General features: G+C 41.2%; 1 protein-coding gene across 2 annotated transcripts in view; it reads left to right on the top strand.

The window, feature by feature from the left end:
- RETREG1 (reticulophagy regulator 1) overlaps positions 1-12,751 on the top strand; it is a 729,848-nt gene that overhangs the window by 681,680 nt on the left and 35,417 nt on the right. For both annotated transcript variants that reach the window (XM_078687778.1, XM_078687779.1), the window contains one exon: positions 6,937-7,063. In XM_078687778.1, the coding sequence (XP_078543904.1) occupies positions 6,937-7,063 (127 nt within the window). The remainder of the gene's footprint in view (positions 1-6,936; positions 7,064-12,751) is intronic.

The raw sequence follows: 12,751 nt of genomic DNA, 5'->3' as shown, positions 1-12,751 counted from the left end.
GCAAATAAAACACTCACCCCCAGTCAACTGATCTGGGTTTAATCCATCACCATTCTTTAGCTCAGGAATCCCTGAGCAGGACAGCCAACCCATTATCTGCTGTCTTCACTGCAAGTCTCTGCCTGTGTCGGAGGGTCACCAACTGGAATAAAGCGTCCACCGTCCAAGCAAACACGCAAACAGGAGGCGCACATAAGCACTTCTGTCTCCGCAGACTCTGCATCCCCAGCACAATCCGAACAAATAGGAGGCACAGCCAAAACCAACAGAATGGGAGAAGCTCTAGGCCAATACCGTGCCTGAACACTGACCACTTCAACAATCCCGTCGCAGAGCATGCTTCACTTGATCAAGTGGTCGCTAGCAGCTGGACAATCCGGCTCATTTGTAGGGCTTGCTGCAACTCCAACCACTCGCCTTTGTCGAAACTAGCCAACGTGCCATTTAGTCATAAGTAGGATCACATGCACCGACAGGGATGCAGGCCTTCAGCCCTTCAGCTCAAAACCGAACAATCATGCAGACCACCTCGCCCTGCAATCCGGATCCGGTATGACCCCAGCCAGACTAAGGCTGGCCACCTGCCCCCTACCCAGCTCACACCATTTGCAAAGCCCCTTTGCGGGACAGTTGGTCCAATCTCGCCGCAAGCCAAATACCGATGAGCCAGAATGCTAGACATGACGTGCCAGACAACATGTCCAATGGGGGGCCAAAGAGGGAGGCCAGTGGGTGGCGGCATGTATTATTACCTGTCCCTAACCCACCGCCACAGGAAATGATGCCGCGGAGGCGCCGGACCCTGAAGTGGGACTAGGGGGCCGCCCTCTTAAGGGGCCCAATGTGTGTCACTGCGGGCAGCCGCATTTTTTCTCCGCAGGCTGGCCTCCCGCGTCTCTGAAGGAAGCAGTGGCATCCTCAATGGGCGCCATCCTAAATTGGGATATACCGTTAGACGACGTTATTCCAACAAGAAATTAGTCTGCATTTTAAATAGGCTATTTTGATATCCTGAACATTTATTGTTTTATGCAAATGTTTTAGGTTCCTTAACCAACTTGGCCGAACCTTTTTAATTGATGTCACTTCCTGCTTTTTTGTTATAAAAGGAATGTTTATCGTTAGTTTAGTTGCTTCACATTTGCTTCTTCTTCAGTGTTTGCTCACTGGACTTCGTGGATCTCTGTTCTCTTCTGTTCCTGTATTTTCCCCCTTGCTCTTTGCCTGCTGATTATCCTGTTGGGAAGGAGGTATTGTCTGGTGTCCATTTTTACCCTACCTGCTGAAATATTTTCTGGAGACCTGCTAGACCGCCTGTTTAATTCTGACAGTGGACGTTCCGCCTGAGGATAAAAGCCCTTTTTCCACACCTGGAAGAAACTCTTATGTGTCACCTAGAAGACCTGCTCATGACACTTCCAGATCATGAGTAAGACTTCTGAACATACTCATAAATGGCTAATTTTACAGTATAAAGTGTTTTTAGACAAGTAACAGTCTGTCATATTTTAAGCTTTCATGTATATTGTCGTGCTCCTTCCGCCATTTTCCATTTATAATTATAGAGGCACAATTGTGTCTAGATAGTTAAGCTTGACACCTCAAGCCACAGTAAATGTCATGTTCCACCCTTACTAACTTTGGGGGGATAAACATATTTTAAAATTCAACCTTACAGCATGTTAAATTTGGGGCATATTTGTCAAAAGGTAAAAGCTAAATTTAAGTGAGTTCATTGGGGTCGAAGATAAGGTCAAGAAAGTGTTGTACCCTGTACATAGAGACATTGGTAACCACGTTGTATTTTACAAGTCTTCTTTATTGGTTCCATGTCAAGGTAGCATCAATCTCTTTCCAGCCAGCTCTGGTCAAGTACCAGCCCTTAATTCAGCCCCACCAGGAGCAGCCTGCCTACTGCTCAGCCCATCTCCAACTGTCACCAATCACCCCCTGAGGCACCCAGGCATTCCATTCAACACAGTCACACCCACATTCCGTTACCATCTCTCACTCTGGCTGAGCAGCTAGAAGGGCCTAGGCTGATTACTTGTAAATGTAATACTGAGGATATAACAGAAAGAGTCTTAACTTGTGAATGTCATCTCATTTTTGTTTTTGTGTTGTAGCGCCCATTGACAACACCGCCATCTCTAAATCTCTTTAAATTCAGTTTTTCAAGGAAGAACCATATAAATGCACACTGCATATTATTAATTTTTGATAAGACTGTGTCTGAAGTGGGCCACAACTCACATTCTGTTATCAGAAAAACGTTGGATGGTGTTCAGTGTACTTTATGCTTGCTTTACTGCTCCAGAGGAAAAGAGCCATACTCTTTTGTTCATGGGCAAACTAAAAACTAATTTGAAGCACGTCCATATCCGGGAAATGCTCCAAACTGGTTGAGGGCTTGCTTGGAAGAAGCCACACAAAACACCAAATGGTTGAAAACGCCAGTCATGCCAAGGATTAGCATATCTTTCTGGCTTAACTTCAGATATATCCATGAACACTCCAGTGATTTAGTCAGCATGGGGAGGGCATCGTAGGTGTTATGTAGCAATGATCTAGTGGGAGATGCCGCTTCCTCTGCAGTCCTATCAAAATATTTTATAAGGCAAAAGGGCATTGAGCATTGTGACATCACTCTCATGCAACCTTAGCTTGAAAACTAAAGGGCTTCGGGGTGTTCTGGAGTGCATAATTTTCCAGTTACAATGTCTCACAGAGTTATCATTTGGATACCTCAACACATGCATTAGGTTCACCTTTAAAGTAATCAACAATTGTCCTTTTTTTATTTTTGCCAGTTTCCGCTGTTAAGGATTTCGTTTTTTTCAGAAATTAAGCTTTTTAGTCAGTTGCCATTTTTTTATTGTAAGCTTGGTCCATGATGGTGTAAGTCTGAACAATAGGGCCTCTTCACAAACGGAACTCTGTAGTAAGTTTATATTTATTAATTGTTAAAAGTTATATTCAATTTAAAATTATTTTCTTAAATTAAATTGATTAATGTTTTCTTTGTATTAAGTATAGCTTAAACTTAAAAAAATTTTTTTAACTAACTTACCTAAACAAATACGTTTTAATAACATTTACTTCATAATCACTACATATAAAAAAAATGATTGGTTGGGATATTTTAATTGTTTTAAGTATTGTTAAATATAAATGAATGTAGTTTATGTTTTTAATAATCAAACTGTTAATTTGATTAGTTGATTTGATGTAACTTTTTTTACATTCTAGGGTTTTGATAATTGTTTTGAGCTAATTTACATATTTATTTTACCTTGAAAAATGTGTAATTATTTATACAATTAGTATTTCCTATTCTGTACCAGAGGGAGAGCTCCGCTCCAGTATTGGTGACCTCTACATACATGTGTAAAGTTACTAATAGTAACTTTACGCTTGTAAAGACTTTCAAGCAGAATTCACCCCCTGTTTTGATCAGAGGGGGTCATGCAAGCCTCCATCTAGTAGTAAATGTACACTCTGAAATGGTGAATAGCAAAAAGTGTCAAGTTACTACTATTTACACATGAGTAAATCTACACATGTAAATTAACCGTTGTGACTAGGCCCTACAGGCTCGTCATGTGATCAGTTTAATGTAAAGTATTTCTATTAAAGTATCAGTATTCCATCATACTGCATACAGTATTGAGGATTAACTTTTGAATATCATGACACTACTGGGTATGGACTGCATCGACAGCTGCTGCTCCAGCTGGCCACACACCTTCTTTTCAAGGCTGGCAAGTTCTCTGTCTCTAGCACTGGAGGCTTTCTCTTACATGCCCACCTGAGCTGTGCCAGCTGACACTGCCCACTGAAACCCTCTGCAGCACAGGTACAATGTAACCTGTGAAGAAGGATAAAACTGTGTTCTGCAAACACTTAAAAATATTTCTCTCCTGTCTGTGCTAACTCCTGACAATGCTTTTGCCTTTCCATTTTGTATGTTTTTCTTTTGCATATATTTACTAACATTCTCCTGTCACCATATATCACATGCCTACAGTGGAATACCTACTATCCTTAAACCGTACTAGATTCCTCACACTTAATTTGGAGACTGATTTTTCCCAGTGCTACCCATACAACTTACTGCCATATTCTTAGTGGTCTGGTTCCCTCAATTACCCAAGAGTGATGACGGGTGCCCTCATATTTCTTTGTTTTCTATAGATTTACCACACTCTGCCTCATCAAGGCAGACTTCTCATTATCTCATTAAAATACTCACTGCTTGTTTTAATTAATGTTTGAGCCTACTCTTGTTGTATCATCAGACCACCTGGCTATTGTAGTGCTATAGTTATCCTTTATCATACATTATGAATAGCCCCAAACTTCCAGTTTTTTAACTCTAGCCGTCACCTTCTTTACATTTCTTCTTATTGTGTTCCAAGGCCTCCAAAGAATCACATTGTACATTTGCATTGCCCTTCTAAATCCTTTCTAGTTGGCATTGGCCTGTTATCTTGATAGCCCTCATTCAATAATCAAGCATAGCATTTTTACACTCATCTTTGACCTTCTCCCCATTTGCCCTCCTTTTCTTTCATTATTGCAGGTTAGGATTGGACTCTCCTTCCACATTAACTAGCATGCATGATCCTATGCTTCTATGTCTTACCCTATGTCTGTGTCACCCATCTTCACTTTTTACCTCACACTAGATAACCATTTTCCTAAATAATTCAGACTTCTTCTTGACCTTTCTTCTTTCATGTTTGACTTCTCACTCCTAACTTTTTACCTACTTCCCATTCTTATTCCCTCGGGTATCATAATCTACCCACTGGCTTCCACTTTTATGTGAATAGTACTGCGAATGCCCTTTCTTTTGCCATCACATTCACACCAGATTACTTGAACTGTGGATATATTCAAATTGTTCATCAAACTGCCACAATTGTTGCTCTTTGCCACACTTAGATTAATTTCTCCTTCACAAGGCTAAGTGCTATTAGACAAAAGTAAAATCTTGTAACAACATGTGACAATGCGGCTAACCTTGCTTAAAGCAGACCATGCAGGAAGCACGTCAAGAGTTTAGACATGTTTATTTTTTGTCCCACAGGCACAAACTAAAACAGCTTTTCTGCTTGAATTATAATTCTTATTAACCAATGAATTCCTTTTAATAATCTGTGACGTTACATCTGCATATCAGGGACCAGTCCTCCAACGGCTCTTTTTCTCTGTGCTGCTAGATCCCTGCTCTTTCATATTACTTTTCTACTGGGCTTCCTTCCTTTTCTACCTTGATGGCTAATAGTTCAATAAAAATATAGTTTGATCCCTCAGTGAAGTTCCTTAATTGTTTTTTTGGTGCGAAAAGAATCTGCCATGACCCTACCCCTTAATACATTTGGTCTGGAGTCAGAACCTCAAGGAACTTCCTTTATTTGGCATTATACCTGTGGCTGCTCCGCTGCTGTGAGCCTTTGGATTCAGCCCCCCCCCAAAGAATTCCTAATGTAGATACCAACACCTCCTGCCCTAGTTAGGTCCTTGAGAGAAAATTCAAACTATGACCCTTATGCACAAAGAGAAAACTCCCTGCACATCACTACCCCTGTTTTTTGTTTTCAAGAAATAACCTTTGCTGGGCAGGCATAACCACCATTTTGCCTACTTGCCAAAGTTAAATACTGTCACTTGAGCCACTAAAGATATGTAAATCAAAGCCTTCCTGGTGAAGATCTCCTATTTGATGTGCGATCCTCCGCTGGGGCAGTGGAGGCCATAACCTCCTCTTAGCTATGAGGGTCTAAATGATGCAGTTCTTCATTTGTATCTCCAACCCCACCACATTATCCTCCCTCACTTCCTCATACCTCTCTTTCCTCCTTTCACCCGTTGCTGCATTTCACTTTTGTTCTGTACTGGGTTCAGTAGCAGCTGGCAGAGAATGAGGGTGGAGGGCAGGGGGAACAAAATAAGAAAAGAAAAGAAAAAAACACCTTGCCTGCTGGCTGCATCTCTCATCCGCTTCTTCGGAACCATGAATCACCCTGGCTCCTCATAGCTAATCAAAATGCTGCATAACAGTGTTGTGATTGGCTCCTCTAAGCCAATCACAATGCTGCAATGCCACGTTGAGATTGGCCTGAGCGCCGTGGATCGGTGCTCAGATAGGGACTGGGGGCCCGGGCATGTTCCCCGCCAGGCTATGTAATGCATCCTGGTGGGCACATGCAAAGTGTGCATTGCTTTGGCTGCTCCAACCTTACAATAACTATTTTCTTGATGTCCTTCCTTATTTATTCCCAAAAATCCCTGACTTGACCAGTGTATCGCAAACATTTGCTACTGTTTCTGACTTTACTTTCAAATTGCTTGCATAGTCTGATTTACTGCTGGGCATTCCACAAAGAGTTTACTGTTTTCTACTCACTTAACTTCCTCATATAAAGGGACAGCATCACTTGTCTGATTCTAGTTGAGCTTTTGACCTTCACCTATTAGCATGCTATCTTCCTTATACCTCCTACTCTGTAAACGGGAATGTCCCTTCTCTCTCCATTCATAGTAGCTTCCCTCAAGGGTCCTCTCTTGGCCCACTGATTTTGTCTGTTAATGTTCTCCCTTCTTCCTCTGCCAGCCACTTGCCCTACAGTACCTTAGCTTGGCATTGCTTTGCAGGCTTCCCTTATGTTCACTGCTGTGACTCAATGTCGGTATCATCTAAGCTGTATGGAGTGCAGTCTTGCATGATATCAGTAAAAGTCTGTACTTCACGACATTGGGTGCGATAAAGAAGACCATCATGATCCTTCTCAGAGAGAAGAAGCAACAGCAAAACAAAGGAAGCGTGACTTTTTTAGTTTAATCGAGTGTCACTGATTTTCCATGGTTGGTGAGTGTGAGCAATGACTTTTCTTACAAAATAAATTGTTTGTAATGTTTTTTTCTTCTCAGGTCAGTTGTTCAAATCTTTTAAGAGAGCTGTCCGTGACCGACACAGAAGTCTCAGAAATATCGTTGACAGACAATGGAACCTTCAACTTGTCGGGGAGCTACACTCCACAGACTGATACCTCTGATGGTATGTGATATTGCTCTATTAAACCACAGAGCTTACATAAAGCTGTGTTTTTCAGTGTCAAGAGGGGCCACAGTTTAATGCTTCTATCCTGTTGTTTTGAAGTTATCTTATGAGACCCTGTATGTGTATTTGTGTGGTTACCAGCACTCAAGCTTTGATGATCTTGAAGTAGCAGCTCTGTGTTCCTCTGTTTCAGGATTATTGTAGGAACTGTCTCCTATTCATTGGGTTATGTGCATTCTTCCCTAAAATAGCCATGTTCTGTCATGTAGTGCCACGCAAAGTATTCTGTCCAAAGTGCATTGTTAGGTACGCTTTAAGCCTGATTTAAAATAAGATTGTTTAATTTTACACAAGTTAGTGTTTTTTGAGATTCAACATTTCACCTAGTATTTTAGAAAATAAGGTTGAAAATGGGAAGGGGTATGTGAGGTATAAGGGAACTGCCTTACGCCACAGCATAGCACAAGGTTTCTATAGCTGCACTGCCAGCTTTGTAATGAAATAATACATGGGCCCGGCATAGGCTTTCCAGTACAAGATAAGTGCATTTCAGTTTAAGATGCTATAGAGGTCGTTTAGAACAGGATTCTACAACGAATAGCTCGTGAGCTACTTGTAGCTCTCCAACTATCAATAAGTAACTCTACGTGTACAGGCCAGCCTACTAAATCAGAGGTTTTTGTTTGGTTCAATTAACATATGTAGGTCAAAATTGAAAAGTGTGTATATGAGACAAAAATGTGTTTATTTTCAGAACTCATATGCTGACAAAAGGTTGAATTTCCAAAATATATTGAAAGCTAATATTTGAGTAATTAATCTTGTGGCCTTGGGGGAGGCTTATTAGTCATGTTATCTTGGCGCCAGGCGCATTGCATTTGGCTGTTATGCAATACCCAGGTAGAGGCATTCCAAACTGACACAGCCTTTTTGACATTACAACTGGTAACCCTCCATGACTCACTGAGGTGATCACTGCCGGCAGTTTTGCATGGAGTGGCCACCAATGTAATCTTGTCTGATACAGTCACTATTGTACCTTTAATATTATTAGTAGCTTGGGAGGATTTTTATTGAGAATAAGTAGCTCTTATTTCAGAAAAGGTTGAAGACCCTTGCTTTAGACCCATGCACTGGTGCTAAACGAGCGCAGGTGCAATCTGTGCCCATTTTAGCACTAGTACCTTATAGGACCTTAGCACAGGTCAGGTAGCACCAGTTTCTTCCTAATCACACATCCACAAGCAAACCAAGGTGGTATATTTTAAAGCGTACACAAAGCAGATACCACCTCAAATGCCAGCACTAATACTACCACTATCCATTCCACCAATACAAAAAGATGCAAATGTTCATATTTGGCCAAGTAAGCCAAGTATTAGTCTTTGAGGATACATGACTGTGATAGGGTTTGCATTTTTGCAGGTTGCTCACACATAAAAGAAGTGCAATGATACAAGATCTGTCAGATCTCATCTTTTACTCTGAAAGCCACATAACTTGAATGATGGTTAGAGATACAAGCATTTAAACTGCATAAAAAATTAAACAGCGAGAATGGATCCTTGGCCTTAGTTTGGAATACACAAGTACCTGGGGACACCTATGCACAATTATGCCTACTCAAATTTACCAAATATCTCAATTACGTAAATTGACTGTACCAACCCATATAAATAGTATTATCTGTTCAAATGAGTACATTTAGTTTAGTTTTGGGGTAAACTGTGTTTCACTTTCAGAATTTGTTTCTGTCCTAAGCACATAGCTTCAAATCATTGTCACACACATTCAACTGAGCTTGGTGGCTAGAGAACCAATGGTAAGGGTCCACTTGAGTTTTGCAGGATTTAGATTGTCCAGAAAAATTATTGATGGAACTTTAAGGCTATGATCAAGGACTTGAAATGTTAGATTTTTCCCTGGGCCCATGCTTACTTTCACCTCTGTGGGCCCTCTCTTGTTAACACTTTGGCCCTCATAAGTGCTGCCAAGTCTAGGGGAAAGAGATGTGGCCAAGGCTTAAGGTAAAGACTGGAGCAGGTCACAAATTGTTCACTAAGGTTGGCCTTAGAACCAGGAAAAATTAAGTACAGGAAATGTAGGACTTGTGGCAGACTGTGATATTGCATGGCAAGATGCTAATATAAAACAGGCCAGTCAACTCAGTCAACAATGCTTCAACATGGATCAAAACATCTCATTCTCGCTTTAGCATTTCACAGGAGATAGCAACACTGTATGGAAAATCCTTGAAAATGCACATCTGTCTGGATGCACATCATGTGCTTCTAGGCCTTCTGTTTTCTGCCAGAGCATCATATAGCTTTTGCAATCAGAGTCAACTACTGCATGGAAATTGTTAAATTATTTGACAACATAGCTTGGGATTGGATTTTATATAGATTGCTGCTACAGGTTTCTATCCTGGAGGCATCACCTGAAGTACACCATTTTTATGAACCCAAAAATTCCAAAGGCCTTTGTCAGTTGACCTCTCCTGAACTCGGAGATACAGGGAAATCCTTCTGACAAGTATGTTCTGGGATCTCTAGATCCCAAGTGGTTGAGGACCACTGTGCAGTTCACTGAAATGCTGAGATCCTACTTTTTTGGGCATTTACCCTCCTGACGTAGTAAGGGACGAGCAGTCAAGGCTTGCTCTTGGAGCATGATGGTGGTTTAGAAAATCAGATGTAGGTAACTTATTCAGTCGTTGGAAATAAAGTTGAATGTCAAGTACATTTTATGTCTTCATAAAAAAGAAAAGGATTATATTGGCATAAGTTTCAATTGTAGAATCGAGCGCACTGGCCTCTTATTAACATGTTTTCTGCTTAGCACAGTAGGCTCATTTATCAGAAATGTTCCCTTTCTCTCTCGAGAAGCAAACAGCTTGCTGTGAAGGAAATACTCTCTGGTTTCACTTTATTTCAAGTGCTTCATTAGGTGTTGAGCGAAAGGCAGATTCAGATCATTGTTATACAGCACACTGTCACTTGATGATGTGGCATGGAAAATAAACAGCATACTTTGATGAAGCACAAGATCACCTGATAAAAGAGAAACATGCAGTGTAGTGACAACACACACTTACAAAATAAAAGTAAACATGGTCTAAAACAAAAAGTAGGATAGTCCTAAGTAAAAAAATAGACCCAGGCAGTATTCCCACATGATGAGTTAGATATCCAAAATCCATTACCCATAACATTTCAAACCCTTCCTAGATTGCTCTCCTTCTCCAATAAATGATGCAATTATGTTTGCACAATAAATCGTATCCTGGAAGAGCTGCAGGACTGGAATCACATACCACAAATTGATGTTTTTCTTAAAAGGGTCCTATTTTAACAGGAACTTCTTTTGTCACAGGGTTTGTCATTTGTTGATTATAACTCCTACAACTTAGGATTCTGGTTCCAGAGCGGGGTAGGTTTGCAACTTCCACTGTTCTAACAGGTAGCACCTGTGTCGATCAAAAATGACACAGGGTGGCCATTTATCTCACCTTCTACGAATGGGCCACTCTGGTCCAACTCTAAGACTGCGCCAAGTACACAATCTTCTCCCCCCCCTCAGGCACCATCATTGTGACAGGTCAGAGCCATATCCCTAAAGTAAATCAAACATGGGAAACTACTGGCATGGATTTGGATTTTTGAAAGCATTTGGTTGAAATTTGGAACTTGATTTTCATTAAAACTAGGGGCATTCACATTTTGCTGAGACATCAGGGCTTGAGAGATTTGCATTACTGGGGCTTGAGGCTTGTTAGGACCCTACATCCTCGGCCTATGGATATTCTACGGCTGTACATGCTTACCAATCTGAGTCTGTACAAATCCTGAGCTTTGAACCTGATTATCATTAACTTCCTTATTTGGATTGAAGCAGCACTCCCGCTTCCAGTGCCCCACCCTGTTACAATAATGACAAGGATTAGATTTTTTCAACTTTGCAACATCAATCCCGGTACTCGGGTCAACTGGGACCACCTTGAAAACACCATTTCCACCCTGCATCATAGATCTGCCTTGCTGACACACACCACCTTGCACACCACCACCATTTCCTGTATAGGATTGATTCTGACTTCCCCTCTATGCTACCTTCATCGGGGCCAGCATTAACTTTTCCCTCAATCTCTTCTTTTTCATGTCCAATTAATCACTGAAGTAATTAGCATACCTCAAGATCTCATCATTTGCCTCACTTTGCCAGCAAGTTAACTGCTGCTTGATCATCAAGCTAGTATTAGGCTTCAGTCCTGTCACAAACTGAGACACAAAACTCCCCATATGCTTGCTTTCAGGATTTTCCATCCCACTATGCTGCTTGAACACCTACAATAACCTCTCATAAAAAGAATATACAGTTTATTTAGGCTCTTTAGTTGTTCTGTCAATCTTAACCCAATCAATTTCCTTTGCTGGCACCTTTCCTTTCAAGAATGTAATCACCTGTTTATATTTTTTCATCACCATTGGAGACGGAGCATGAGATATTGGGTTCTTTGAAGGCTCCTTCTCTGGCTATTGTAGAGCCACTTTGCATTCTGCTCACATGTCACTCTGTACAACAGTGTCCAAGAGAGTATTTAAATCCACTCACAGTATCTAAGAAATGCTTACAAATCAATCAACCTAGTTTCCATTTCTAGGTCCAATCTAAATGCATCCACTGGAGTCTCCCTCACTGAAGACAGGGCCTCCCTGTTTAACTCTAAGCTTTCACACCCTCTAGGGGACCAGTTGAAAAATCTGATCACATCATATAACTCTTGTGAATTCACTCCATTTTGGGTGCCATAGGTACTAGATGTCACCCCAACACTTGTGCTATTACTTGAAATACACTGGAGTGAATTCCAAATGGACCTGCAAGAATTTTATGGTATTGAGGCAGGTTCCCCTATGGCAGCGAGACCTGTCCTATTCAACGCTGATGGTGCAGGGGCAATGTCAGGTCATGTTACTTTAGTTGGGACTAAAGGAGCTGTTCCCCGCCCCATCCAGAGACAACAGGAACAGTGGTTGACACATTTGCTCCAGTATGAACCGTCAAGGCATCTGTTGTGGCCTCAGACAACTTAGGTTAATGTAATGGTACTGTGGGACCAATAGCAACAGGAACAGTTAATGCGTTTAGGGCATTAAAAACAGAAGAGTCCACAGGAGCATGAATTCTCACACTTTCTCCCATATGGTCCTGTTTATATTTAGTGGGGCAGTGGCTCTCTCTGAGTCTCCTTCTCTAAGAGCACTACCCATTTTATAAGGTGGTGGACACATTGACATTAACACATTCAAAAAGTAATCACTAGAATCACTATCAGTACCCTCACCTGAGCCCTCTGTATTTCCTGTCTGTTTTTCCTCCTTTTTCTTTTTTTCTTTTCTGGTATTCCTCACTCGTCAGTGCAGGGTATTGAGTAATTCCCTCTATTAGTATAAAAGTTCAATGAAATAGAAAGAGAGTTCAGCATAAAGCTTCACGCTTTAGGGAAAGCCCATCAAGAGAGAGATCAGTTCCCTCTCCGAGTTGGTATGCCTAACTAACTATGAAAGCACCAATGAAAATAATAGTAGCTTCAAAAACATCCTTGCCTCTCCTAACACTACCCGGAACCAACCAAGATGTTGACTGTGAAGAACATCAGCACCCTCCCTTCAGTTTCCAATC

The sequence above is a fragment of the Lissotriton helveticus genome, chromosome 4_1, assembly GCF_964261635.1.
Source record: "Lissotriton helveticus chromosome 4_1, aLisHel1.1, whole genome shotgun sequence".
Classification (NCBI taxonomy): domain Eukaryota; kingdom Metazoa; phylum Chordata; class Amphibia; order Caudata; family Salamandridae; genus Lissotriton; species Lissotriton helveticus.
The sequence above is the reverse complement of the archived record's forward strand: the minus strand, read 5'-3'. Positions and strand labels throughout refer to the sequence as shown.